Source organism: Mauremys reevesii, linkage group 10 (assembly GCF_016161935.1).
Source record: "Mauremys reevesii isolate NIE-2019 linkage group 10, ASM1616193v1, whole genome shotgun sequence".
NCBI lineage: Eukaryota > Metazoa > Chordata > Testudines > Geoemydidae > Mauremys > Mauremys reevesii.
Window position 1 is genome coordinate 19,787,722 of NC_052632.1, and position 25,235 is coordinate 19,812,956.

Here is a 25,235-nt window from a genome sequence, read left to right on the forward strand (position 1 = left end):
TAGCGTGCTCGCTGTTGCTACTGCCAGATAAAGCTAAACTGGTGGTAGCACCAATAGGAAACTTTTGCTAAAATTTCCCAGTGTTTGCCAAGGGCACTGAAACTCTCATTCCTTCTTGCGGTTTCAGAGGATCCTCAAAATGGTAATGAGGCAGATGAATTGGAAGGGTGGAATCAACCTCAACAGAGAGAAGTTAAACCATCTCAGATTCGCGGACGATATTGTGTTGATCGCTGAAAATACTATCAAACTAGAGAAAATGTTGCAAGGACTCAACACAAAAAGTAGGCAAGTCAGACTGAAAATTGACTGCTCCACAACAAAATGTATGCGGTCGGACACCTTGCCAAAAGCCCAAATAACAATAAAGGGAGAACAAATAGAAGAAGTTGAGCAATATGTCTATTTGGGCCAAGAAATTAACATGCACCATGATCAGGAAGGTGAGCTCTCGTGAAGAAAGAAAGCAGGTTGGTGCGCATTCAATTCTATCAAGGATGTCCTCCAAGGAAAAGTCAACAAGGCAACATGCGCCAGCCTCTTCAACTCAACAGTACTGCCAGCAATGTTGTACGGCAGCAAAACATGGGCACTGACAAAGACTTAGGAGCAGCAACTGTCACGGAGAGGGCGATGGAAAGAAGAATTCTGAGAATTTCAATCCACGACTGAGTCTCCAATGAAGTGATCAGACAGCAGAGTGGAGTGCAGGACGTCGTTGTTGAAAGCAGACATAGTAAAACGCGATGGGCCAGGCATATAGCGAGGCTCACTAACCATCGATGGACTGCAGCTGTCGCCGACTGGTACCCACGGGAACTGAAACGATCACTCGGTCGACCTCCAAAGGGATGGGAAGATTTTATTGTGAAAAGACATGGGCGCAATGGAGAAGGAAGGCCAGGATATGAGAAAAATGGAAGATGTGTTGTGATTGGCGCAATCTTACGAGGGCTGAAGGACCGATCAATCAACGTTAATGGTAACTGAGTAGTGCACATGCTGGGTTTGAGAATTTTGTTGACATTTTAAATTTAAAAAATATATATTTAAACTTGTGTTTTTGAAGGGCTGTCTGAAATCAGCAAAAGCTAGAAAAAGAACAGAAGGCCCAAAGTCTCTCCTTAACTCATCCATTTGTGCCTAGACCTTGTATGGATTGCCAAATAACCAGCACTCTGGCAGGGGCTGGCTCTTACAATATGCATAGTGCAGTAGGGTCCCAGTCTTGCTTGGTGACACTAGACCAGGGGTTCTCAAACTGGGGGTTGGGACCTCCCAGGGAGTCGCGAGGTTATTACATGGGGGGTTGCGAGCTGTCAGCCTCGACCCCAAATCCCTCTTTGCCTCCAGCATTTATAATGGTGTTAAATATATAAATGTGTTTTTAATTTATAAGGGGTTGGGGGTCGCACACACAGAGAGGCTTGCTATGTGGTCACCAGTACAATAGTTTGAGAAACACTGCATTAGATGTTAATACACATACTAATGCCATCAGCTAATGCCCTAAGTTGTTCAGTGTGTTCTCTGCTGTAGGAATCTGCCAACTGTAGAATGCATTTTGCCTCTCATCTTAAGATTCAGTAGCATAATCTCTGCCTGCTGCTGGCTAGTATTTTGTTGAGAGCAACACACGTGCTGGTCCACGCAGGGGATGGGGCTAAACAGCCCCCTGAACTGCAGTCCCACACACCTTTGTGGATGTGATGCACAGTCTAGCGTGCTTGCATAGCTTGCAGCACTCTATGGTGCTAGCTGTTGCCCTGTTGCTTGCATGGGTGAAGAATGCCCATTTTCTAGCCCAGTCCTGGCACAACAATGCAGCAGAGGGCAGGATTTAGCTCCAAACGTGATGATTAATTCTGTCCTGGGGGGATGAGAGTTGATTAAGTGTCTGGCTAAACTTCCTGTATCCGTCGAAGCCATAAACCAATAAATAAATCAAATGATTTTTACCACACTATAGACATATAGTTATTGGGAGAAAAAATGTTTAGACTTGTGAAGCAAACCAACCAAAGCAGAGCAAACAGAAGATACCACTAGGACTACTTTACATTATCTTGCTGTGCTACCCTTGACAAAATCCGTGCACTGTCAGATTTTTGTTCTTTCCTATGGATACTGCAGCAAAGCAATAGGGGATTCCTTTGGTTGGTTTGTGTGTGGCTGTGTGTCTTTAACTGTGTTAAAGAACTAAAACGTGAAAATGTTGGAGCCAACGTTCTAGAGTAGGCCTTTTGGACTCTAATAGTGAGGCACTTATCTTAGTACTTATTAAATTTTCAAAATCTGAGTTAGTCCATTGACCATAGATCTCAAGTAAACAAGCAGCTTGATCCACATGCTAATTGAAAACTCATTATTTACCAGCTAAATTGCAGCAGCTTCAAAGGAGGAAGAAGTATCTTGCATATAAGAAGCTGTGTGAAGAGTTATTTAGGTATTTGTTTTTAAGTATATTTTCATCCTTTTAGAGTCTAAGACTTAGGCCATGGGTTCCCCGTCAGGGGTGTTGTAACCATATAATTATATAGGACAGGGAACCCTGCTAGGTGGGAAATGATGCTTGGGTTGGGGGTCAAAGTATGGAACAGTTTTGAGAACCACTATAAACCTAGACCATAATGTCCCGAAAGTGAGGAACAATCTATTCATTGGCCAAAGAGTACCCCACTTCTGTGCTAGGATATCTCTCATTCTCCAGAATGCACTAGCCTCAACCTGATGTCATTTTCAGGAGCACCTCAGCTGTAAGATAAAAGGGTTGTGTAGGGTAAGGTACTCCATAATGAAGGTAGGGGATGATCCAAAGCCCATGGAAGTCAATGGAAAGACTTCCATTGACCTCAGTGATCTTTGTATTAGGCCCTTAGTGCCCAGTGAATCCTTTCACAGCCACCCAAGAGTGGGAAATTCTGCTATCGCCTCTACATTTTATTGTAATCTGAGTGCAAATTGCAGCCTCTCAATGTTCCTCTCAACTTGAAGGGGCACCCACCAATTCAATTTATTTATAATCTCCACCTTTCCATCAATAAATGAGGCTTCCTTTTCCTTATGGCTTTACTCCTGAGGGACAGGAGTGGGAAAAGTCTGCTGTGCTATATATACAAAAATGTTTTTCCCTTTCAGGCATCTCCTGCCCATGAGTATTTTTCCTTGGCTCTCCCTTGTGGGTGTCGGGTGACACTTCCTCTGTTGACTGTGTGCCTGCTCAACCTCTGTTCTTAGTCGTCTGAAGTAATGTGGTATTTTTTTTGGTATGGACAAGAGTTCACAAAGTTAAAAACTGTTTCAACACTTATTTACAATTCATGAAGTGTCAGTCTATCAAGATTTTTTTTAAAAAAATCAATACAAATGTAACTTTCCCCCTGTGATGGGGTGCCTACCCTACACAAGGCTGGAAGGAGTAAACTAGACCAATTTACCCTATAGACTGGACCTGGAGGAAAATCAGGGAGTGCTAAGGCTTAATTTGCTGATTAAGTCCACCTGGGGAAGGAGCTGGGCTGGGCTTATAAAGCAACAGAAAGGGGCTGCAGGAAGTAGGCTACAGTCACTCCTAGGGGAAAGGGAGGTATGTTTGGAAGCTACAGAGACAGGTAACCTACAGCTATTCCCAGGGAGGGCATTTGGGCTGGCAAACCCAGAGGAGGGGGGAGAGCCAGAAGGTACAGAAGAGGCTCAGGGAAAGGTAGCAAGGTTCAGAAGGGAATAGAACTTGGCTGCTGACTAGAGGGTCCCTGAGTTGGAGCCTGGAGTAGAGGATGGGCCCAGGTTCCCCTACTGAGGGAGTGGAACTTGGAGCAGTGAATGGGAAGACAGACTGATATTCTGGAAGGGGGAAATAATGTATAGTGACCTGGCCTGAGGGACAAGTCGTGAACAGCAAGCAGCAGCTTCTGGAGTGAGTGAGGAGCTGCAGATCGAGAGAGTGACAAAGAGACAGGGAGCAATCGCAGGAAGGGGTGTTGGCTTCACAGAGCTAATCCCCAGAGCAGCCAGGAGGAAGTGCCCTCCCACCCCCCAACTAATACGAACACCAGACCTAGTGCTGGTGGTAATTTTCAATTCAAAATTTGTTTGTAAATCCAGTGTCCCCCAAACTGGAAGTGTTTACATGTTAGAATTGTTTTCCCCATTCAAACTACAATCTCTCTCAGTAATTTGCATCACAAATGTGTTATCGGCAGTGAAAAATCTTGATATCAGCAATATGTTAAATAGAAATTATTGTACAAACCAGGTTACCCTAAAAAATAACCCCTTTAAGCCTAGATAGTCTAGTATTTCTAATTCATCTCAAATCTGCATGTAGCAAAAATATGTGCTTTACCTCTCTCTACTAACTGTTTCAGAATCAGTATTTGGAACCCAATCCTTCTTGCCTTACCCATTTACTTCACTAAGCCTACCTGTGCGAGTAATGTAATGTTTCAGTCCTGACTCCAATTGTTGTTTCCTCTTTCTGGTGTGCAGCTACAGTATTTTCATTATCAGAGGATCCACACTTTTCATGCCAGTATTCTTAGGAAACAGTCAGTTTGTCATGAATTATAGTATGAGTTTATGGATACATCTACATTTGAGCTGCACGGTGTGATTGCATAGGCATACCCACACTAGCTCCGCTTGAACTGGTGCCTTAAAAAATGCAGCGTCCGCAGCAGCACAGATGGCCACTCAGCTAGGCTGCCCTGAATTTAATCCTGCCCACGGCCCGGGTACATACTTGGGTGGCTACCCTAAGATGCTGGGAACACACTGCTATTTTTAGGTGCTAGCTTGAGCAGAGCGAGTGTGGGTTACGTCTACATGAGCTAGGAATCACACCTCCCAGTTCAAATGCAAACGTACCCTGCAGTGTTTCTCTAATCCAGTGTATACGTGAATGGGACAAATAACCAAAAAAGCGCACACCTAAGTCAGTGGAGTCTTTCTATTGACTTCAGTGGGCTTTAGATCAGGCCCTAGATGCGCTTAGGTGACAATATTTTGAGCCCTGCACCCCACAATGTAAGGATGCAGAATACTAAAATATATGTATTATATAATAAAGATGGAACATGTTTTCTAGCACTCTGCCAAGGGTTCTTATAATCTCCAGTGCGGTTTGAGGCAATTAATGATTTCTGAGGACTGGCTAATGCCAAATTTGGATCTGATGAAAATCCCTTAATGAGAATCACCACTTGGCTATTTTAACTCAAAAATCAGCAGTTAAGGCAGACATGGAAAAATAATCCCCAAAGGGGTTTACACCCAGTAGAAGGTGACAGACTCCAAATCAGATTGTCTCACTTAGTTTAAGCCAGTATCTAGAAAACCTGAGGAAATGAGGTCATACTTTGGAAACTGTTACTGAATAAGTGAAAGTGCAGACTCAGGCAGACCAGAGCTGTAGTGAACTATTCATCAGAGCTTTGAACTGGTTGGAGACTGACCATGGCCATGCATGAGTGCCATTGCCAAAGCCATGGCACTGGTGCGTCTCATGGGAAAGATTGGGCAGAGAAAGCACGATGTGTTCAGGGTCTAATCCCAGGTCTCTGATAGCCATGTTGTTATTTAAACTATGTCAGTGGGGAAACTCCCATTGAACTGAAACATTTCATTGCCAGAGGAATGCTGGGATAGAATATCTCAGTAGAGACGCCCAATCCCACTGCTGACACAATGTTGTAAGGAATGTAGGGCCTGATCCTACAGTCATTACTGAGGTCAGGGAGGAGTTTTGCATGAGGGAGAGCTGGAGGAACACACTAGTAGATGCCAGCTTGCAGCCATTTGGAATGTAATCAGTGTAGCTGAAAAGGAAGCTGCATCCATTTTGCTCAGCACTTCACTCTGAAAGCTCACCCAGTGATAAGTATGGTAATTTACTTTTGCTTTTGAACCTAGTGATGGTTGTCATTATGCAAAATGTCAGTTGCGACAGTAAAGGAGTCCAAAGGTAAGACCCTCCCAGTCATCTATTATTTGGCTTCAGCATTGGCTTAAATTCAGTGGGCCGATCTGTAGACTTTACTAGCCAATATTGCCATTTCAGTCCACAGGAGTTAGGCTTGAGTGGTGACTGGAGGACCAGGAAGAACATGCCATGAACATTTATTTTTATTTTGTACATAGTTCTCAAAGCTGCATTTAATTTTTTTACATCTAAATCAAAGAAACAGAATTTCTCTTGCAACCACTGGCTTATCTACATACCTATATAGTGGTAGATATGTTTCCTTAAGTACATTACACTGTATTGGAAATATGTTAAGCCAACATCAAAGGTTGGACGTTGCCTTTCAAAGCCTTTCCCTGCTAGGAGAGACTTTTATTTTATTTGGTTGTATGGCATTTGACATCAGTCATGCAGAAAACTAGGTCAAACTCCACCTTCCCTGGGGGCCAGAAGTATCAGAAAAGCCCCAGTAGCTGGTGGTTTTCTGACTCATTAATAATCTTTTGTGTAGGGGCCCTCATGAATAACTATGTTGGTGTTAATAGGGGCTTGGATTACATCTCCAGCCACTAAAAGATGATGATCTCATTCCCCTTTTCTCAGGAGGGTGAAGATTAATTGTAAAATTGACCTACCTTAGGACAAGGAAAAAAACACTAAAGTGTTAATGGACAACCCCTAAAAATAACAAAAAGGTAGAAAAATGAGTTTCAATTTGGGCATCTTTTTTTTTTCCTGTTGCTTTTCTTTGTCATCCTGACTCATGAAGCCAGGTGTATCAGAGGATCGAGCACATCTGTTTCCTTTAGACTTTGAGGGCAATCAGATTCTTTCCCAAATTGTCTCCAGTTTTCAGTGTGGAGCCATCAAACTCTCCATTCTGTAAATCTAAGGGACTGTTTTGCTTGAAGGGATACAAGACTACAAATCCTGCAGGCATTTCACCTTCCACAGGAAGTAATAGCAGAGGGGAGAGATTTTTTTTTAAGCCTGTACAAAGTGTAACAGCTCCATGGTCAGCCAGGACTTTGTGGTTACAAGCTGGAATAGAACTGGGGGACTGTGTGCGCTTTTGGATAAGGACCAGAAAGTGTGAACTAGAGGATAATCTTTAGTTTTCGCTGTATTCCAGTAGGGTGCACAGCACACCCCTTAACAGGTCTGACATTGTGTCATTTCATCCTCCTTCATCTTTACCAACTCAGCTGAGAGATGAAAACTTCAAACCAAAATGAAAACACAGAAGAAAACCATAAGCAAAGATTAAATAGAAATCTGTGGCCCCAGAGCCACGTCTCTGAGGAGTTGTCCCTGAAACTCATCCATAACATATCTTCTTGTGTCTAGTTATTACAGATGATCTGATCGTACACTGTCAGGAAAAAGGGTGGTTTATTGGGGAGTTTCAAAATTCGCTCTGGCTTCTGTAGATTTAAACCAGCCACTTGATCTAACTTTACATTCAGGCAAAACCTGTATTATTACTATTTGTGCTTCTAGAATACTTACATTTAAAAAAAAATCTTTCCCACACTATTTGTTTTCATTGGCATAATCAAGGTTTCCTTTACTAACTAAGAAATATGTAGCCAATTGAACTAAGATATCCAGACCTTTTCAAAAGCATGAACATATTATTTCTGTTCATGTAGGTTGAAACAGATTAACACAATTTGCAGATCTAAATATTCACTTAGTGCGGAAGTTCAGGTAGTTGCATTTAAAAAAAAAATACAGCTAGCTAGCTAGAGACTAGTACTTAATTCTGTCCTATTAGATTTTCTTTATCACAAAAAAAAAATTCAGTATAAAGTGTGAACATTTTTTAAATCAATATTTGGCTCTACAAGAAGGGGGAGAGATTTTTTTTTTATGCTGGAACAAAATCAACTGTCTGAGCAGTAAAAGTTCAAATGGAGGGAAAGACAGTGCAAAGAGACTAAGCACTCCTGAACTAGCAATATTCCAAACCAAAAGTCTGTTATGTGTCTTCATGAGACGTGTGCAGCAGGGTAAACTGGGGTATTTGTCTGGAGGTAAGCTATATACGGTGAGCATTACTGAGCAATTTAATTGTCTTTTAGGCAAATGATGAGACCATCCTAGATGTACAAGAGAGTTTAATATCCAGAAAAACAGAATAATTACCAATGAAAATCCTAAACACAAATTCCTGTTAACATACACAATAGAACACAATTATAGACTAGGGTTTTTTAAGTTACTACATAGCAGCCTGAGCAAAAGAATCTGTCAGACTTAGCCAGTGTAAGTGGGGGAAAAAAATAAATCAGCAAGTCAGTTCCAGACACACAGACTCCTAACAGAACTAAAATGGAATTACAATTGTGTTTACTTGGAGAGGTAGCTTGGTACAACTGGTAGGGAGGAATGATTTTATTATTATTTTAATAACTCAGCCACTTTATAAAATGAACTGAACCATTTATGTATCACTGTCGATTTGTGCTATGGTAGAGGCTAGAGGCCCCAGCAGTATTGTGTTAGGCACTGTACATACAGCAAAGAGATGGTCCCTGCTTCAGAGAGTTTACAATCTAAGTAGTAGTGGAGAACAAGCAGACACTAAGGAAGTTACGCTGCTGAGCAAAGAGATGCCTCCAAAGCAGTGGGTGGTGGCTGTGAACATGTCTTTTATTAAAGATGCAGTCCTGACTTTTGCAAAAATAATTTCCACTCTTAGGTTTATATCGGATCTATGACTCTTACTGTTTTCCCAGATGCCAGAGGCAGCACACGTCTCCCCCACCCCAAACCTATGATTGACCCAATCAGCTGCCACTGTTCCTTCTTACTGTGGACCCTGCTACCATAACCCACACCACTGTTACCTGCAATGCACTCTACTTGGGGTTACTCCTGAAAATCATCTGGAACATTTTCTTCATGGAGGTAAGTTGTAATGCACATGCAATACTGGTGTTACCAAAGCTGCTGTGATTACTGGTTTATTTCTGGGTGCAGTTCAAGGTGTTGGTTATGGTCTAAAAAGTCCTCAAAGGTCTGGATCTGTTATCCAAGAGATCAGGTCTTCTCCTGTGGCCTGTCCTGGTAGCAGAGAGATGCTGGATGATTCCTGCTGTCTGTCCTTGGAGTGAAATACTCTTGAATGGATGGCAGGGCATCATAGTTGGAAGGCCTAGGAACTTCTTCCTTCTAGATATGTTCTAGAGTCCAGGTTTGGCAAGCTTCATATGGCTGTGCCAGAGTTATCCATTTTGTAGGTCTCTGGTTGCTATTAAAGAGCAATCAATTTAGTAACACAGAAAAGAAGTTCTGTTAAGTCTTTTGATTTGGAGAAGGTACTTGTTATTGGTTGGCTTTTTTAAAAGGGTCTAAAATGCCCAGATAGATACCATTATAAATCTGTAAACAAATCAGATAAATATTCCCCCTTAGTATGTATAAGCTGATGGTCTTTAAAAGTGCTATACACCAAAAATTGATGATCTCCATGTTTCCCTATATTAATTGATGGTCAGCCTGTGTATTGTGTAACATTACCTCATTTACTGTAATCTACATTTCTGTAACCATGCAAGATACCAAATAAGACATCATAAATGTCTCATCAGATAGCAGTCATCAGATTCTAATTAACCTGTTATGCAGGCTGGATATCTTTTCAGAAGCTGAACCTGGAGCATGAAAGCAATCATAAGAGAAAATCTGAGTCCAAATGAATGTTTATAAGTGCCTCATTAAGGTAATACTTTTCAGGACTTGTTACCTTTGTGTTTACTTGTGTCTTTTTCATTATAAACCTCATTTTCTAGCAGCAGTTTTTGCAATAATATAGTTTAAAAGCACTCTGCTTCCAGAGTCACTTTAGTAAATGTGTAGATTTCGCTATACATAGAGCAAGACCAAAGTAAGGGAACCAAAGATGACTGCCCCATTACATACATTTGATCTGTATTCTTCTGTAGTAGCAAGAACTCCGCTACTGCACCACCACCCTCATCTAAACTTTCCTTTTTAAAATAAGTTTGTCATTACAAAAGGAGTGCAAAATCCCTTGCACAACATATGTATATTTCTGTTTCACAGGATACTGTTGGGTGCGGGAGGGAATCTGAATGAACAGCTTTGAAGAAATTACTTTCCTTTTTATCCCCAGAATGGGTTCAGTATGAGTGGCATCAATGCCAGCTTTCTCCTCACTGCCTCATGAGTGTGCTGAAAACCAAACTAGCGTTTCTAGAAGTGTAAATGTTTTTCAGCCTCCATGCTATTCATTCCTTGGAAGGACTCTCTTCTGAAAGTGCCAACAAGGTAAAAATTAGTGACTTGATCCTTATTGTAAATAAACAACTTTTTTCACACAGGCCACTGAATGGTAGTGATAAGTTTTGAGTCACTACCAACCTAGGCCAGAATCAGACCGATGATCTACAATAATGTGCAGTGCTCTGTATCCCATTGCCCAGCCAGCCAGTCATCATATTTCAATGTATATCTGTATTTTACTTGTCCATTGGGACTTCACACCCTTCCTGTAAATCCAGCCTACCTTGACAGTACATCCTTCTTTTTTTGGTTGGTACCCTCTTGGGAGTCCAGGTTAAGAGATCTGAATTGCAAAGTGCAAGGGATTTATTAAATATCAAAATGACCTGGAAGAAAACATAAAATCACCACTGATAAAGTTTGCAGATGACACAAATTTGGGGGGGAGTTGGTGGTAAATAATGACAAGGACCAAGTGACTGATTTGGAGCAATTGGATCACTTGGTAAACTGGGTGCAAGCAAACAATGCATGTTTTAATATGGCTAAATGTAAACATAAACATTTAGGAACAAATAATGTAGGCCATACTTACAGGATGGGGGACTCTATCCGGGGAAGCAGGCAGTGACTCTGAAAAAGATTTGAGGGTTGTGGTGGATAATCTTCTGAACATGAGCTCCCAATGTGATGCTAGCCAAAGGAGCTAATGCGATCCTGGGGTGCATGAACAGGGGAATCTCAAGTAGGAGCAGAGAGGTTATTTTACCTCTCTTTTTGGCACTGGTGTGACTGCCACTGGAATACCGTTCCTAGTTCCAGTGCCGACAATTGAAAAGGGTGTTGATAAATTGGAGGGGATTCAGGGAAGAGCCACAAAAATAATTGAGCTCTGTTAGCTTATCCAAGAGAAGGTTAAGGCGTGTTTTGATTACTGTCTACAAGTATTTACAAGGGGAACAAATATTTAATAATGGACTCTTCTTTCTAGCAGAGAAAAATATAACACAATCCAATGGCTAGAAGTTGAAGCTAGACAAATTCAGTCTGGAAATAATGCCTAATATTTTAATGGTGAAAGTAACATTACAAGCATTGTGGTAGATTCTCCATCACTAACAAATGTTCTAGATGGGACGTTTGTCCAAAAGAGATGCTCCAGGAATTATTTTTGGGGAGTTCTAAGGAGGCCAGACTAGATGATCACAATTGTCCCTTCTGGCCTTGGAATCTATGGTTCTATGAATCTATGAAAAATGTTTACCTTTTGGAAATGGTCTCCTCTGCGTCCTTGTCGGTCCAGTTAGTGTTAACTGATTAGTTATGCTGGAATGGTGAAAATGAAATGAGTGGGGGTACAAATATAAAGTTAATTGATCCCCTCAATAAAATTCTTCCAAAATAAAATGAATGGAATGCTGTTTCTATTGAGTAAGCAAAAAATACTGCATTTGTTTGGATGGCTTAAAGTAAAATGGTCCCACATACTTAAAAGGATAAAGTGTGTTGAATAAAATATAAAGAACTGCTGTAAAGAGATTTCAGCTCCTTATAGTCATTTCAAATGATGTCCATCATGTTTTTTACTACATTAGATTAGAGTTGTAAGCACAGTATGTAAGAGATGCAGTATGTAACCATACAAAGTTTTTTTGCATTGTTCTAATAATGCACTCATGGCACCAGATGTAGCATGCATTACCTAATGCATGCTTTGGGCAGGGTGGCATACGTGAGGGTGGTTAGCTACTTGCTGTAAGGTTGTACCTTGTCCAAAATCAAACAGGTCAGTACTGTAATTAAGCTATCCTATATATCAAAACTTCTGTAATTACAAAGCACAACTGAAAGCAAAGCCTTTGGAAGACCAGTTTTGTAATGTAGGACCATTCACAATGGAATAGCTGGTTGAAACTGACAACCTGGAATGTTTTCAGGTTTGAAAATCTAACATGTCTATCAAAATACTTATTAGCAAGGAGATGAATATGTTCATATTTATTGTCTTCACACTCGGGCCTTGTCTACACTACAGGGGAAATTCGATCTAAGCTACGCAATTTGAGTTACATGAATAGCGTAACTCATATCGACATAGTTTAGATCTACTTACTGTGGGGTCCACGCTACATGATGTTGACAGGAGACGCTCTCCCGTCGACTCCCCCTACTCTTCTTGATTTGGAGTACAGGAGTCGAGGGGAGAGCAATCTGCGGTTGATTTAGCAGATCTTCACTAGATCCATTAAATCAACTGCATTGATTGCTGCTTGCCAATTCCCTGGTAAGTGTAGACAAGCCCTAAGATGCTTGTGTGCTTTCAGTTGTGTTTTGTAAGTTCAGAAGTTTTGATATTTAGGATAGTTTAATTATAGTACTGACCTGTTTGATTATGGACAATGAAATGAACCCCAAAAATCATAAATAGAGGCTCCAGTGGGTTAGAGAGCGGGAGTGAGATTAGGTTTTGTTTTGCAAGGTGATTTAAAAATATTGAAGTAATAAAAGTAACTACAGGAGCATGAATGAAAACTATAGACCTTACCAACCACAGACATGGCTACAAAAGTGCTTTGCAGCCAGAGCTATTAAAATTAAAGGGGAGACTGACTTCTGTTACTCTTTTAGGCCCTGATCTAAAGTTCACTGAAGTCAATGAAAGTCTCTGTTCCCTCCTGCTGGCTCTAGATTGGGCCTATTGGCTGCAAGTTGTTAGCATCCACACTTCCTATCAAAAGGGTACAATTCCATTTTTAGAACATCAGTGGGAGCTGTGCATAATATTATAAACATAAGTAGCTACTTGAGAAGTGAGCTCCTAGAGGATTCTTACTCCTCTTAGAATGCAGCAGAACGTGTGCAGATCTTCTCTCTCATTTTAGTGATTTTTCCATAGGCAGTTTGATTGATGGGTTAGCTGTATGGTTCTCTGTACCACGCATTATCATAGCATAAGATTATTTACATTTTATAATGATCTCATCTCCTTGTCTCTGTATTTCCTACTGCATTTTATCTTTTTTGTACCTATCTTTTAGTGTGTAAGCTCCCAAGAGCAGCAATTCTAGTTCTGCACCAAACCTCACATCCAGGGCTGAAGTACATAGTGTAAAGCAGGCACCCAGAAATGCAAAGCACTAAAAATTAATCACACAGGCACCAGACTTCTCCATTTTACAAAGAAAGATTGCTTAAAAATCAGACGAGACTTAATTTGTTGTGTGTGGGCCGAAAAGAATATTTCTATCAAGGCCAAGATTGTGCCACTACCAAGTCTGGAAGAATGTGATATTGACTTTCCACAAAGGAAAAGCTTCTAGTTGTTGGCTTCACTGTTCTATTTATTAATTTTTTAAATCTTACTAACTGCTGCAGTTTTGATCTCCTGGTTTGCCTTGTACTTCTGCAGTTGGACTTCTCTATCTTCTAGTCAATAGTGAATGTATTATTCGGCAACCTCCAAGGTAAAGTCAACATCTCTGCTGTTTCCCTTATAAGGGAAACATAAATACCATTATGCTTTTAAGCCACTAAATCAGACTTAAACTGCTGCACCTCTAGGACACATGATTTCAGACAGACGCTGAGGAATCCACCTCTTTCAGTTTTGTTTTCTCCTAGTCAGGGGTCCTGGAATAACTTTTTATAGTGAGGGTGCTGCTGCATGTATTTGGGGTTTGTTATTACTACTTCAAGCCCTGGGGTGGAGCAGCACCACTGTCTCCCCTCCCTCCCCCGAAGGTTTTATAAATTGCTTTGCTGATACAACCCACCACGAAAGTGATTTGGATGCTTCTGAGCCCAAGTACCCTCCTCGGACCAGGCCCCGTGACCTGTTGGTACATTAACATCAGGCTGGGGCTTGGCTAAACAGGCAAGTCCTCGCCTCCTCATGCAGTTGTACTCAGGCCCGGGTAGGTAGTGCAGGAACCTGATGCTTTCTGCAGGGCGTGGGGTCACCTAAGGCACCTAACCCTGCAGGCCGGGGGAAGAGCAGCTGGCTCCTGCTGGCTTTTGGTCCTCTCCTTCCAGCGCGGAGGGAGGGTGGGGCCAGGGGCGGCGGCTGGCCTCGGCCCCCAGGGCATCCCCACCTTCCCTGCGGCTCCCTGGCTGCCCGCGGGCGTTCTTGGCGCAGGTGCCGCCCGCCCTCCCGGGAGAGGTTCAGCTGCCGTCCAGGCTCCCGAGCCTGGCACCCCCGCGCGCGCCAGGACCCCGAGCAGCCTCGCGGCCGGTCTCAGGAGCCGGGGTGGGGAGTGGGGAGGGGAGGCCGGCTGACCTGCCTCTCGCGAGACACAGCTGCGCGGACGGTACTTGAAGAGGAGGGGAGAGGGAGAAGGGAAGGAGGGGGCGCCGGAGCAGCGGTGGGTGCAGCGGCCGCGGCTGGAACAGCAGCGGGAACAGCGGCGGCAGCAGCAGCCTCCGCAGCAGCGGCGGCACCAGTGGGTGAAGGCAGCGGTTTTTTTTTCCCCCCCTCGGGTTGCGTTGCGGCTGGGCACGGGGGTCAGCGCCCGCCCCGTGCATGGCTCGCCCGGGCTGCCCCCAGCCTGACACCTCTCTCCTGCCGCCTTAGCCTCCCGCTTGTTTTGGTGCTGCTTTGCAAAGCCTGGCCAGGTTCATGCTTTGGAGACAGTCCCAGCCCCAGAGCAGCCTCAGCAGCTGCAGCCGCCGCTCGGTGCGCTGGGCGGGCTGTGCAGCCCTTGCTGATGCTGTCGGAGGGAAGGTACGGGACCGGGAGCGATGGGGAGCCCCGGCAGCCGCAGGCGGAGCAGCCAGCCGGGAGCGAGGGGGGGCTGCAGCCTGGGCGCCTGGGGCAGAGACAGGCTGCGCAGTGGCCGGGCTCCGGGCAGGGGCGAGCGGAGGAGCTGCGCATTGCGCGCTGCGGTGGCTCGCTCTGGCAGCTGGGGATGGGGGTGGTGCGGGGAATGGCTGAGGGCTCGCTCCGTGTCACTGAAAACCCTTCTCCTCCCCTCCCCTCTTGCAGCTGATCGGGAGTCGGTCGGCTGGGACCTGCGGATTTAGGCGGCTGGGGAGGAAGGAGAAGCCGCTCGCAGCGCTCCGAGCCCAGGCGAGCCGGAGAAGGGAGGCGGCGCGATGTGGCTGGGGAGGCTGCTGAAGTTCGCCCTGGGATTTACAGTGATTTTATCTTCCTATACGAGCGAAGGTGCCGAAGGGAATTTGGAGGCTGATAACGCGAAGGAAACCAGAGCCAGCAGAGCCAAGAGGAGAGGACAAGGCGGAGGCGGAGGAGGGCACGATGCGCTCAAAGGGTAATTGGAGGCGACGGGGGGGGGGGGGACCACGGGGTGTTTGGGAATAACAGAACCTGGCGCACCTTAAGGCTGCAAGGGCAATTGCTGTGAAGTCGCGCCATCCTTGGGACACGTTAGTGTTTTCGCACCGTCCAGTTCGCCCAATGGGCTTCAGCGAAAGGGAGGTCAGAGAGCTTGGGACAAATTGGATGGTTACAGTAGAAGAAAAGCCACTGTTATTACCCAGCCTGGTGAGATGGTATTTTCCTCGGAGCCCCTGAAGTTGTAAGGAGGCAAGATCTGGCTGTCTCTGTTCTCTTATGTTTAGTGAGGGTTATACTTCCCCCAAATCAAGCTCTGAGTGTGGGGTAGTGGGAACGATTGATCTGTGGTCTCCTGCCCTCCCCTATTAAATACAGTAAAAGGGTGTGATCATACTGACAAAAGCAAGGAAAGTCCAAGCTGAGACTGAGATTCTTGCTGCTCTGTCCTTAGCTGGTCATAGATATACCCTGTGCATTACACACTGAGCACAACAGGCCTGGTAAGGATAAGTTTTTGGCCTGATCCTGCATTCCCTGTGCACCCAAAACTTCCAGGAACTTTAATGGGAGATTTGGATGAACCAGGATTGTACAGTCCAGGCTTTGCTTTTTTGATAACTGTTACTTTTAACTCAAAGTAAAGATTATTAAAGGGGTAGGCAACCTATGGCACGAAGGCAGCACACGAGCTGATTTTCAGTGGCGCTCACACTGCCTGGGTCCTGGCCACCGGTCCAGAGGGCTCTGCATTTTAATTTAATTTTAAATGAAGTTTCTTAAACATTTTAAAAACCTTATTTACTTTACATACAACAATAGATTAGTTATATATTATAGACTTATAGAAAGAGACCTTCTAAAAAGGTTAAAATGTATTACTGGCACGCGAAACCTTAAACTAGAGTGAATAAATGAAGACTCGGCACACCACTTCTGAAAGGTTGCCGACCCCTGGATTATTATATTTTAATGTTTTGTTGCTTGTTAAATTAACTTCCAGAAAAGAAAAAAAAAACCAGTCCTATTCCACCCCCTCGCCCCCTTTTTAAAAATAATCAGGGCCAGTCTTTCATTCCTTGTTCACACAGGACTCCCATTGTTTGCCTAAAACAGAATGCCCATAACTCCAACCCTTTCCGATCAATTATGGTTTGTCATGCCTATTTAGACCATTTTGTAATATGTATCATTGCTCATTTGGTACCATTATTGTCTGATGTATAAAATATGTACCATCCTCACAATGCCACTCTTCTGGAGCTATTAATATCTAGTACAGTATTAGTAGCAACATTGGCATGTGCCCTAAGTACTCTTAAGTGTAATAAAATCATGGTGAAATGTCATGGTGCAGGCTTAGTAGTTTATTTTCAGTATTAAAGATTTCAGCCTATAAAACAAAATGTCTTTAAAGATGCTGAAACAACACATTTCAAAACTTAATTGTTTTGTTAAATGGGAAACCTCGAAATAAGACCTCATCACTGTATGGGTGTGTAATGTGGATTCCTGCCCCATCACCAGGGCAAAATTCTCAACTGTTGAAAGTAGAGTTTATATGAATGTTCTGATACAAGCCTAGCTATATTGATATTAGCAGGCACCACAAGTGAGCTGAATTCTGCAGTCTTTAATCCGGAAAATATTTCTCTTGAAATCAATGGGAGTTTTGCATGAGTGAGAAGTGCAAGATTGGTCCTTATATTTTTCCTTATTTCATTATTTGCCTAATAAGGAAACATTACAGTTTTATTCTTAGAAGGTTAGATACATGGAATTCATTCTTTTGCCAAATTATGCATATAATGATCATGACGTATATCTATATGTAAGTGTGCAATGTGGTAATTTTATAGTTCCTTGAGCGAGGAGGTGGCTCAGGTTACTTTATCCTTTCTGGGTGTCATCTTGCAAAAAAACATACTCAAGTGATCAGTGTTTACTCATCCAAGTAGTCTCAACAGCCTGAGTTTGCATGGTCAGGCCCTTTACTTCCAGGTGTCTTGTCACCAGAGAGATAGCCGGGCAGTGCACATTCTGGCACTTCTTACTTGGGCAAAACTGCTGTTGATGGCAAGGACTGCAAGCAAAGATTGCAAAGATAATTGTAAATAATAAAAGCTCTCAAAGGGCTAGAGAATTACTTTTCAGACAGATATTTACGATGTATACTATGACTTTCAACCATTTTTCCTCCTTTGCATAATTTGGGTTCTGAATTAAAGTATCAAGTTTAAAAAGCACTATTACTTAATCATGGGACCAAATTCTGCCTTTCCAGTACATGTGTTGTCTTCAGTGGGAGTTGCATGTGTGTGCTGGAAGACACAATTGCTTTGTTGAAAATAACCATCACTGTCTTTTTGTGAGTGTTTAGAAAGTAATAAAAAAAGCAAGAACAAACTGTTGCAATATGATCTTTGAAAAAGCTGTTGATTTCACGTGTTGATTACTGCTGAAAACTGAAGAAATAGCACAACTGTCTAGTCCTGTGATTTGCTTCATGAGTTAGACATCTTTTATTTATAAAATATGTTGTAGCAATTGCATAAGAAATATTTGTGAGTGAGTTAATGTATCTTAGACAACACGAGAGTTTAGAGTTAACAACAATGTTAGTTTTAGACATTCCATTTGACCATGGCTTGGTTAATTATTTGGAATATTACAATTCTGATTTAGTGCCCTGGAAAGCAGATACTTAACAAGCTTATAGCATTTTGCCAAAGGGTCTGATCCAGTAAAACACAAAACAAATCATTAGTTCAGTCAGTCATTAGTCTCTTTTTTGCACCTCATACAACAGTAAAAAGTGACCAAATTGTTTAAGCTTCGGAAATCTTTTCTTTTGTTAGCCATATAAACATCCTTATCATTGTTATGGGAAGTCCTGTTGGACATTTCCAATTTGGAACTCACAAGAACTTTCTTTGGTGTGGCAGTCTAATGTACAAAAAGAGCTGTCATTTTAACAGGCCGGGTTGGGGTTAATTCTGTGAAATCCGTATGGAAAATAGGCACCGAGTATATAGGAATTGCAGATACATTAGACAGAGAATCAGTGGTTGTTAAATAGACTTAAAACATTATTAGAAAATTCACTTGACTAGGAGAAGACACATTCACATTATTTTTCTCAGTTGTCCATCAGTACAAATATCTTTGGAGCTCTGAGAATTATAAATATAAATCATAATGGTAGACTTTGTTTTCATGTTATGATGGTTCAGATAGTTTTTTGGGGGGCCACATAAGTCCGAATCTGGTTTTACAGTATTTTCTGCTATTGATGGTCAGTGCATGGATATGGGTGCCTCTTCAAAGATTTTCAGAGAAAAAATTGTAGTAGACTTTCGTTAGTGTTTGTTTGGTTAAAGGAACACTGAAAAGCATGTAGCTTTTAAAATATTAAGATTCTATGGGCATATGTTGGTTTTATATATAAAAGAATACAATTGGGGTTTACTGTTAATTTGTATCTAATTTCATACTAATTCTGTATTTTATTGCAAGTTTAAAGTTGGTTATTTTCTGCCTCACTATCATTGCTTTATCAGTTATGCCGATGAGATGGCTGAAAACAAGAAGAGGACTTTAACTGGAGCAGATACTCCTCTATGTTAGCCTGAGCCTTAAGACTTCAAGCCTACTGCTTGTCCTGTAACATAGAATTCTGACTCAACCATTATGCCATTGAGCAAATGGCATTTTGGCAAAAGCTGAATCCCTTGTATTTAAAATCAATTCCTCTAATCTAACATGCATGTTTACATGTTAGTTTCATACTTTTATTAGTTGATCAGAAAACTATCATCAAGGTAGCAACTGTTTTTTCAGAAAGTATACTTTGGTTTTTCAGTGTCAGTTTCCACATCCAAATACATATTGCAACATGGTAAATAGATATATCTCTGGAATCCATTATGGTTTACCCTATAGCATGTTTAAAATAATAAACACCTTATGTGTATATAGATAGATCATTCATTCAGAAGAGTCCCAAGAGCTTTAAAGACTGTTAGTATATTATATTGTAAGGGTCTTATCCTGTAACCCTTGAACTCCTAAAACTCTCACTGTTGTCACTTGGAGTTTTGCCCAAGTAAGGACTGCAGGACTGGGCCTCCAATGGGAAACTTTCTAAATAATAGACATTTGAAGAACATGATGTGTAAACTTAACCCTTGAATATAAAGTAAAAGTCAGTTGTTTCTTATGATCTGGTCCCTTTTGGACTAAATGGCAGAGAGGTATTTTGTTTTATTATGGTTATCGACATTGATTAGAATTTCTTCCCAAAATGGGGAAAGACCTTGTAACTTTAAAAAAAGTGAAACAATTACTAAATAAGACAAGTGGTTATTTGCTTCCTCTCAAAGTGTAATGGTGGAAGAGGGTAATACCTACCTTAACAATCAGTTGAAACTGAAATTTTAAAATGAATAAGGTTTCTTTGAGGTAGCTGAACCGTGAGATAAAAGATTATTCTAAATAAGACTATAATTAAATAAATTGATACTAGAACTGGAAATGATAGTGAATATTACAGAACAGAATAGTTGGCACTGATCTGATTCATGAAACTCTGAGTGAAACAAATTAAGCTCTCCTACAAGCAGATTATTATCCTTTTGGGATTAAATGTTGCTTGCCCTAGTCCCGAAAGCAAGATGCACTGGTTTTATAGGGGCTAAATAAACTTGAATAAACCAGGCAGGATTTGGTCTTTCATTTGCATCACTGCTCACTGAAATAAAATAAGTCTTTTTAATCTATAACATAATTCCAGTTTTCTAATATATAATTAAGGCTTCTGGTTTTCATTTAAAACCAATACTTGCCACTAAAAACCTGCTGAAGAAAAGCAGACTTACCGTACTGGTAAATATTGGTTTATACTGAAAACCTCAAACATTTTTCTTACCACTTCTGGCCTACACACCTCTGGCTGTCCACTTATGCCACACCCAGTCAGTGTCAGACTCTGGACCTGAGTGAAACTGAAAGCTGAAAACTTCAAATTGGGAACAAAGTGAAAAGAATGTAAATGCAGGGCAAATTGGGTCTTTTGGCTTTAGAGATGTTTGCCAGTACATATCTCACATAAATTGCAGCATTAAGAGGGAACACCATCAACTTGAAATCTGGCCAATTAAAAAAATTAACAAACTGCTGCTATTTTATATATAGCAACCAGTCTGAGTTTGATGGCTTACAAACACAGAGGAAGGCATAGTTCAAGTCCCAAAGATCTTACAGTTTAAAGCCAGTATGGATGCAAGATTCCAGTACTAGCAGATCCTGAGGCAGAATTAAGGCCTTTGACAGTTAAAAGTAGTGTTGGGTACTACACTTGTCCCTGAGTCTACTTGCCATTGATGGTGGTTGTTACAGTTACATTTTCCTGTACATGAACTGAGGTCTAATTCAGGTCAGAATGAAACAAGTGAGGAGATTTTGGCTTAGTCCCTAATGCACATGTGAACATAAGAATGGTCATACTGGGTCAGACCAAAGGTCCATCCAGCCCAATATCCTGTCGACTGACAGTGGCCAATGCCAGGTGCTCAGAGGGAGTGAACCTAATAGGTAATGATTAAGTGATCTCTCTCCTGCCATCCATCTCCACCCTCTGACAGAGGCGAGGGACACCATTCCTTATCCATCCTGGCTAATAGCCATTAATGGTCTTAACCTTCATGAATTTATCTAGTTCTCTTTTAAACCATGTTATAGTCCTAGCCTTCACAACCTCCTCAGGCAAGGAGTTCCACAGGTTGACTGTACGCTGCGTGAAGAAGAACTTCCTTTTATTTGTTTTAAACCTGCTGCCCATTAATTTCATTTGGTGGCTCCTAGTTCTTATATTATATATTTCCTGACTCTTATAAATAACTTTTCCTTATTCACTTTCTACACACCACTCATGATTTTATATACATCTATCATATTCCCCTCTTAGTCTCCTCTTTTCCAAACTGAAAAGTCCTAGCCTCTTTAATCTCTCCTCATATGGGACCCATTCCAAACCCCTAATCATTTTAGTTGCCCTTCTCTGAACCTTTTCTAATGCCAGTATATCTTTTTTGAGATGAGGAGACCACATCTGTACTCAGTATTCAGGATGTGGGCGTACCATGGATTTATATAAGGGCAATGAGATATTCTCCGTCTTCTTCTCTATCCCTTTTTTAATGATTGATTTCAAACGTCCTGTTTGCTTTTGTGACTGTTCTGCACACTGAGTAGTCGTCTTCAGAGAACTATCCACGATGATTCCAAGATATATTTCCTGACTCATTGTAGCTAAATTACCCCCCATTATATTGTATGTATAGGTGGGGTTATTTTTTCCAATGTGCATTACTTTACATTTATCCACATTAAATTTCATTTGTCATTTGGTTGCCCTATCACTTAGTTTTGTGAGATCTTTTTGAAGTTCTTCAGTCTGCTTTGGTCTTAACTATCTTGAGCAGTTTAGTATCATTTGCAAAGTTTGCCACCTTACTGTTTACCCCTTTCTCCAGATCATTTATGAATATGTTGAATAGGATTGGTCCTAGGACTGACCCTTGGGGAACACCACTAGTTACCCTCTCCATTCTGAAAATATACCATTTATTCCTACCCTTTGTTCCCTGTCTTTTAACCAGTTCTCAATCCATGAAAGGATCTTCCCTCTTATCCCATGACAACTTAATTTACGTAAGAGCCTTTGGTGAGGGACATTGTCAAAGGCTTTCTGGAAATCTAAGTACGCTATATCCACTGGATCCCCCTTGTCCACATGTTTGTTGACCCCTTCAAAGAACTCTAATAGATTAGTAAGGCATGATTTCCCTTTACAGAAATCATGTTGACTTTTGCCCAACAATTTATGTTCTTCTATGTGTCTGATAAATTTATTCTTTAATATTGCTTCAACTAATTTTCCCGGTACTGATGTTAGACTTACTGGTTTGTAATTGGGGGGGATCGCCTTTAGAGCCCTTTTTAAATATTGGCGTTACATTAGCTATCTTCCAGTCATTGGGTACAGAAGCTGATTTAAAGGACAGGTTGCAAACCATAGTTAATAGTGCCACAATTTCACATTTGAGTTCTTTCAGAACTCTTGGGTGAATGCCATCTGGTTCTGGTGACTTGTTACTTTTAAGTTTATCAATTCATTCCAAAATCTCCTCTAGTGACACTTCAGTCTGTGACAATTCCTCAGATTTGTCACCTACAAAGAACGGCTCAGGTTTGGGAATCTCCCTAACATCCTCAGCCATGAAGACTGAAGCAAAGAATTCATTTAGTTTCTCCGCAATGACTTTATCGTCTTTAAGTGCTCCTTTTGTATCTTGATCGTCCAGGGGCCCCACTGGTTGTTTAGCAGGCTTCCTGCTTCTGATGTACTTAAAAAACATTTTATTACCTTTTGAGTTTTTGGCTAGCTGATCTTCAAACTCCTTTTTGGCTTTTCTTATTACATTTTTACACTTAATTTGGCAGTGTTTATGCTCCTTTCTATTTACCTCACTAGGATTTGACTTCCACTTTTAAAAATATGCCTTTTTATCTCTCACTGTTTCTTTTACATGGTTGTTAAGCCACGGTGGCTCCTTTTTAGTTTTTTTTTACTGTGTTTTTTAATTTGGGGTATACATTTAAGTTGGAGTATACATTTATGTGGGTCCGCTCGTGCCTAAAAAACAGAGTATGAGACCATTTGATAACGGTGTGATGCAGGATTGGGAAGCATATACACAGCCCTGCACGAAAGCATGTTCAAAGTCTACCTTTGCTGTGGCTAGTGCTAACCAGTGCCAGCACTTACTTGAGCACGAAAATTTAAGAAAACAAGAAATCGCATTTAATCCTTGATAATACAGATGTCTTCCTTTGTGTGCTGTGTTTAATTAGTCTGTTGGGTTTTTTAATGAAAATATTTATTTTTCAGTGAATTTAGTGAAAGTTGTCTTATAGCCCTGGAATCCTCTATTCACAGCCAGTAGCTGTGCAAATATCCCCACACCACCTTGCCAATATGTCAGTCTTGTTCTGCAGCTTCTAGGAGTGAGAGAGTAATTCAGTCTCCAGGTCCATGAGGTCCCTGTGCTCTCCATTGATACTTGTAATTATTGTGGTGTCACCATCAGCACTCTATAAACTGGATTAACCAAGACACCCCAAAGATCCTGCTTTGTGATCTGCACTGGCAGATTCCTGGGCCTGTGTGGATCACAATTTAGGATCGGGGACACATCCAAATAATTTCAGGCAGATCACTGAAAAGCAATCAAGAATCATCATTAAGGGCTGTATTCCAACCAGCAAGTGACCTGGAGGCTCTATGTTCCATTACCAATCTCCTGAGCCACACTGCTCCCCAGCATGTCTTTCTTATGTCCATCAAACACCGATGCTTTAACTGGATTCTGAGACAGAGCACAAATATCTTTTGACATGCTGGTTGTGTATTATTTGATAGTTGAGCCAGAAACCCTCAATTGAAAAAAACCCAAGTTATTCCATAGAGTCTCAGTAATAAATCGTAACTAGAACAGAGAGAGTAAACAGACTATAGTAAAGTGAATACAGCACAGCTGCTCTGCAATACAGGATGAAACATAGCTGTAGCGGAAATATTGTAAAACTGGCTCCGGGCAGTCAGGTGAAGCCTGAACACCAAGTGCCACTTTGCCAGGAAGACACTTTGATGTGCAGATGAGGGTGAGATATTTTTGCCTGCTTAATTGACTGTGCAGGATAGGCTGTGGCAGGCTGCCTAGCAGGCTGCAAGGTGGGGGTCACAATTGGCCATTGGACAGGGTATTTGATTGGGCCACTTTCTGCCCAACAGGCTGGGGGTTTCATGATGGCTAGCCCTGTAGCCTGGAAAGTCAAACACAGTAGTCTGGCATGGATTAGGAAAGGTCATGTGCAAGGCTGGCTACATGTGACCAGGTGATTGGCAGGTCAGAAGTGGGGTCATGCTATGACCTCTGTTTACAGGGCTAGATATGTAATGGGACTTGAATCTGTTTCCATGTGCCTGTTCCACTGCATCATTTTCCTGTGGGGATGTGTAGGGTGTTGGCTTTCCATAGTTTGGTATCCATGTGTGTGCTGTGGCTTCTGATTTTGTATTGGTGTCTTTTTTTTATTTCTTGTATTGCCTTGCCCATAGGACTGTAGCCTTTTGATATGTGTCCATCTGCAGACAGTTTATTTGCTGCAGTTTACTATGTTAGGTCAGATGGGCAGTGCTCGCCCAAAGACGGGTGAGTGGTAACCAGTGCATAGAAACTGAACGCTTAGTTGGAGTGGGGCTGGAGGAAGAGTAACAGTGGCAGAATAATGTCTGATTGTCATAACCTGCATGGAAGTTGGAGGGAGGAGCGCAGGTTGCAGGAGGGAAGAGTTTGGAGAAGGCACCAGGAAGCCAGTCTGTGTGCATATGGTGGGAATGGTAGCTGCAGTTGCGGCACCTCTATGTTTATAGTTTTTAATAAAGACAGTTTAGTTTTAGAAACATGGAGGCCTCTCATGTTATTACCCACCATGTGGTACATGAAATACTGATGATTCTTGGTTGGGGGCCAGTCTGCACGCTTGCTCGCTAGATTCAGCGTGACCTCATATAGTTGTCTCATTACCCAGGCAAACTACTCTGCATGGGGCTTAACACACCTACTCTGGGTAGTTTGGGCCTGTATTTGGGCTCAAGGACCCTGGCAA

The 25,235-nt window shown here is 41.9% G+C and overlaps 1 protein-coding gene and 1 long non-coding RNA gene across 11 annotated transcripts in view; one reads left to right on the top strand and one right to left on the bottom strand.

Annotated features, from left to right (window-relative positions):
• The first annotated feature begins 751 nt into the window (after positions 1-751).
• FBN1 (fibrillin 1) overlaps positions 752-25,235 on the top strand; it is a 227,738-nt gene continuing 203,254 nt past the window's right edge. For 4 of the 9 annotated variants that reach the window (XM_039490871.1, XM_039490878.1, XM_039490877.1 and 1 more), the window contains exons 1-2: positions 14,552-14,652; positions 15,195-15,480. In XM_039490871.1, the coding sequence (XP_039346805.1) occupies positions 15,305-15,480 (176 nt within the window). In that variant the 5' untranslated portion in view covers positions 14,552-14,652; positions 15,195-15,304. Of the gene's footprint in view, positions 983-3,582; positions 3,612-8,703; positions 8,876-9,595; positions 9,690-10,103; positions 10,259-14,277; positions 14,349-14,405; positions 14,521-14,551; positions 14,653-14,812; positions 14,934-15,194; positions 15,481-25,235 lie in introns of those variants that run through there. The other 5 variants (XM_039490873.1, XM_039490872.1, XM_039490876.1 and 2 more) reach the window with 5 other exon arrangements.
• LOC120373046 lies at positions 8,180-14,481 on the bottom strand. Of its 2 annotated transcripts, none has more exons than XR_005585342.1 (5): positions 13,987-14,481; positions 11,478-11,539; positions 10,809-10,846; positions 10,497-10,556; positions 8,180-9,218 (listed from the first exon to the last, which is right to left on the bottom strand). It is a non-coding gene; the product is annotated as an uncharacterized LOC120373046 (long non-coding RNA). The 2 variants fall into 2 exon arrangements; XR_005585341.1 differs by having other exon boundaries at positions 10,497-10,599.